Source organism: Teleopsis dalmanni, chromosome 1 (genome assembly GCF_002237135.1).
Source record: "Teleopsis dalmanni isolate 2A chromosome 1, ASM223713v2, whole genome shotgun sequence".
NCBI classification, from domain to species: Eukaryota; Metazoa; Arthropoda; class Insecta; order Diptera; family Diopsidae; genus Teleopsis; species Teleopsis dalmanni.
Genome location: NC_051846.1, coordinates 23076935 through 23081945, shown reverse-complemented (window position 1 = coordinate 23081945; position 5011 = coordinate 23076935). Strand labels below are relative to the sequence as shown.

The following is a 5011-nucleotide window of genomic DNA, read 5'->3' as shown; positions in this document are numbered from 1 at the left end:
TGTGTATGCAAAGAGTTGCCAAATAATAATTTTGGGTGATAGTGATGTATGTTTAAATGTGCTGAAGGGTAATTCAATCTAAATCTTTGCAAGAGTCAACACCTAATTTTAACCTCAAGGTATGTTCCACTACTTATTTTAAGCATTTCAGTGTACATGGATTTACGCTACTTTATATTATGTTGGCAATACTGATTGTTGACATATGTCATCTAACGTTTCCTTACGAAAGTTTGACATTATTCAACCTACGTTAGACTTTTTGTTAAAAGGACATTATTTGAGTTATTTACAGTGATTTATAAATTAATTGTTCATTAAAAAATGGAGTTAACGCGAGAAAATTTTCGTGCTATGATTTATTACGACTTTCAAGGTGAATTAGCAAGACTAGAGTGCATCAACTTAAGTCCATATTTGACGATGTGGACAGTGTCTCCAACCTTTGCCACCGTAAAATTCTGGTACAATGATTTCAATCATTTCAGTCGGTCGCTGTTCGCTCACTGACGAAATTGGTAAAGGTCATGCGAAATCCCCAAACTATGGGACTGAGGAAACCCTAAACATTAGCTTCACTAGCATATATAAAATATTGCACGATCTCACGATTAGCCGTGAAAAAGTCATCATTTGACAAAATTTCAAAAAGATGTTCATGTCGATTGCTCAAGATCCACACAAATGCTCCAAAAGTACAATGGCGGCGCTTCAAAAGCCGTACGAGTATATAAGATTGTAACAGGTGACGAATTATGAATATATGCATGTGAGCCGGAACGTAAACACCAGTTGTTCGTACTCAAAGCACTTCGAAACAAATGGTCTCTTGTTTTTCGGGAAAACTGATCAGGTGGCAACCGTACGAGTACCATTAAAGGAACGTAAAACGATCAATTTCGAATGGTACGAGTAAACAAGCAGAAAACAAACAACCGCTGTCTGATCATGTCCGACTATTTGAACATTCAAAAAATCGAATAGATGGATCATCCGCCATACAGTTATAATTTGACAACTTATGACTCTTTCTTGTTCCCAAACGTCAAGTATAAATTGCTGGCGGAAGAAGCCTATTTTTTTTCTTTTGTAGTGAGGTGGAGTAATACCTTATGCACCGTCAAACCGACCGTCGTCGGAATGATGTGCCTGACTTTCTAACATTAATATGTAGTAATCGGACTAAAACACCCGCTTTTCAACGAGACTTGGAATTGCTTTCGCATTACTTCAAAGAGGGTCTCTTTTATGTTGGCATTTCAAGCCACGCTCTCGTGGTTTTCGTGTCCAGATCACCACTTTTTCACCGCATTTTCTTAGCGTTAGCACTATTTATTATTCTAGTTTCTGGTTCTTCTTTCTAGGTCTAATTTCTTTGTTTTAAAGACTTAACTCTATCGACTGCCAAATCTATTGATAGAGTGACTCTATCGTTTGCCAAATCTCTGGGTCCACTCTCATCTTTTCTAATCTTCGCTATTATATTTTCTCTATTTGTGAGCCACCTATTATAGTAAAAGAAGTTGTGCTCTGCATCGTCACAGTCTCCATCGCTATAAATACAGTCGGATAAATCCATCTTTCCCATGCCGTACAGGTACTTAGAAAAGTATCCATGTCCAGTCACCATCTGAGTGAGATAGTAATTTGCGTCTCCCGATTTCCGTTTGAGCCAAGTGATTATATTTGGTATTAATCGAGTTGTCCATCTTCCTTGAGTACTATTGTTTCATTTTTGTTGCCATATTTCGATATTTTGCTACTGATCTTCTCTTGATTGTAGTCACCAATTACGGAAGAAGTCATTGTTGCATTAACTATGTTTTGGAAGTATCTGAAGAAGATTAGAAAAGTAAATGCTTTTACAAATGGTTCGAAAGTATGCAATGGTGTTTTAATTATAAAGGAGAATACTTCAAGAAACAATAATGCGATTTTCAACGACAAGTTATTATTTTTTAATTAAAGTAGTATAATAAGTATAAATAGTGAACTTCGTACTATTGTGAGTAGCGTGTGAGTGTTGTGAGTAAAATATGAAATACACAATTAATTCGAATTATTGTCAACTGTAGAAAAATACTTATAATCACACTTCGATTCATAATTACAATTAATTATATTATTCTATATTTTTTCACTATGCTATGGCTTTTTATTATCCTTTGGATGCTTAATTAATTACTTTGAGTTATTAAGTTGACAACTAATAAAAACGTAAAATGTGCTGATTTCTGTACATTCATTAAGACCAGAAAGGTTTTTCGGAAATTCTCATTTAAATTTCGCGCGCTGTATATTTTTCGATATTTTAAGTTTATGTAGTTTGGCAGCACTGTCCTTAATTACTATGCCAAAAATGAGCGCGATCTGTCAGACAGTTCGTTTACGGCAGCTGTTGAAACCAGTTCCCCTCAGTAGTGCGTTGCGAAAAAAACAATGGAAAAAAATATTGAACAAAGAGTTTGCATCAAATTTTGTGTTTCGAACGAAATTTCGTGTGCAGAATCGTTGCGAATGCTACAAAAGGCTTATGGGGAATCAGTTTTATCGAAAACTCAAGTTTATGAGTGGTACAAAGCCTTTCAGTACGGTCGTACGACCGTCGAAGACATTTCGCAACGCACTACTGAGGTGAACTGGTTTCAACAGCTGCCGTAAACGAACTGTCTGACAGATCGCGCTCATTTTTTGCATAGTAATTAAGGACAGTGCTGCCAAACTACATAAACTTAAAATATCGAAAAATATACAGCGCGCGAATTTTAAATGAGAATTTCCGAAAACTTTTCAGTCTTAATGTATTCCCTAACATTTCAATAAGTTGGATTTCTTTTAGTAAATCATCCAGCATTTTAGCTCAACAAGTAGTAAAACATTTCAAGTCCTTTGTTTTTATTTGTTCACTTGCCATAAAACATATTTTAATGGGTTGTTATTAATATGCTTTATGCCTGCGTAGTCCTTTGTGCTATTCAAGGCGCTTTCACTGCTGCTTTTAATGCCTTGATTAATAGTCACAATATATCGTATGCCTACTTAATGTCCATGTTTTTCCTGTCGGTACCTTTTTCAGCAAAATTTTATGACAAATAAAGAAAACAATAAAGTTACACCGGATTGACCAATCTCCGAATTTTAGTATGAAATATGCTTTAATATTGTATAAGATGTATTTCAGGTTTGGAAATATTAAGTTATAAGTTTATTGTTCCAGCTCTTAAGTATTGTAGTTAATCGGTTATCCATAAAACTATTGCTATAAAATTTCATAATAGTGTATTGTTTATCAATAAAACTAATGAAGTCCTTCCGAAACATTTTAATATTATTAAATAGATGTTTAACAAAATAGTTGTTCAATAATATTTTTAGTAAAGATCAGAAATAGTGCTACTAATACCCATAAAAGCACTTAAATTTCATATAAAAAAATGACACGTGCTTTACTTTTAAGTTAACTTACCTGAACAAGGATAATAGTATAGGCTAAAAGTACATCATAAACTATACGAGTATGACAATAAGATATTTATGAGAATTTGATAGTCAAACCCATTAATTAATAAATTCAAATGACTTTTATAAAACAACTTTTAATTATTAAATTATTAAACAATCAATCAATAAAACTTTCGTCATTGATTTAATACATCTTTATGACACGTAAATTTACTACTGAACCGAAATAATTGTCTAATAAGTCTTGCAGAGACTCTACTCTTGTCTGACTTTGGTTCTTGTCAATACGATAATCTGCATTTTATCTGTTAAGATGAGATGCACATTGCACAATTCTTGCAAACACGGCACTCGAACTCTCTCGAAATTTCTTCATTTTTGCTTCATTACTCTTAGTAACTTAAGTACATTTTCGCATATAATTTTAATATTTCTCATTAAAACATGTGACAATTCAAGCAACATTTATTCTTTGTGGAGTACCAATATACTCAAAATGCAATTCACTTCATCATGCAATTTGACATGGAACACAAGACTGAAAATGTCAATAAAATCTGTCGAATTCTAAGAATGTCAACCTCAGCAATATTGCTACATTTGCAAGACTTCCAAGATAACTCAATTTACAATAACTTTCACAATTTTCTGTCAACTTGAGATATTAAGATGAATACTGATAAAGCCACATAACATTTAACTTGACTACAAACATTTATACTACATTGAAGGTTATCATTGAAGCAGAACAAATACATTTCAAAATAGATTAATTAAAATTTTGACAAAACTCTCACATGAAAAAACCACATCACATCAAAATGGACACAATTTAATCCCAAGTCTTTACAAACTAAAGAACTGAAGTATAAATCAGTCCGATACAATCGACGCAATACGATATGGAGAATTATTTACATGTCGTCTATTTGTCTATCTGTTTGTTAGCATGCCTATATGTCTAAGAGCACCATCTTGATACTGTTTGAAGTGTTACTGGTAGAAATGACCGATTTGTTTAACGACATGCAACTGGAGGTGTAGAACTAGTACCTCGGGGGTCAGAGCCCACAACGTCGTCAGTCCTCACTAATATGGTTAGCTCCTTAAAGGGAATGTCGTGGTGTCTGTGGTTAAAATCCAAATATACGCGGGTAGAATTACTGTATTCATTTACTTTTATTCGATGTTACATTTTTCCACCGGGTGCTGTGACCCAAAGACCAGCAAAGGTGTTTAGATAGATCTCGCTCCTCACCAAAGAGGAAATTATGTCCAAAGAGGTAGTTTCAATTGGTATTGGAATTCCTTCAAGTTCCAATGGTGCGGTTATCGTCGCAATATATCGGTACGTGTGTTAAGAGCACCGTAGTGCTGAGCCTTCACGGCAAATAATCAAGTTAAATAAGTTTGGATTTCTGTCTCTGGAGTGCAAATATTTTATCATCTGCCTAATGCTATTCTTTATTGTACTTTTTATGATTTATATACCTTCTGTAGGAGTTAAAACTTTTTGTCTCTAGAATGGAGATAGGTATGTCTTTCGTCT

At 33.9% G+C, this 5011-nt stretch overlaps 1 protein-coding gene across 1 annotated transcript in view; it reads left to right on the top strand.

Moving 5' to 3' along the window:
• The first annotated feature begins 324 nt into the window (after window positions 1–324).
• Window positions 325–5011, top strand: part of LOC119678324 (formin-like protein 16) — an 11721-nt gene continuing 7034 nt past the window's right edge. The window contains exon 1 of the mRNA XM_038090096.1: window positions 325–453. Coding sequence (XP_037946024.1) covers window positions 325–453 — 129 coding nt within the window. The remainder of the gene's footprint in view (window positions 454–5011) is intronic.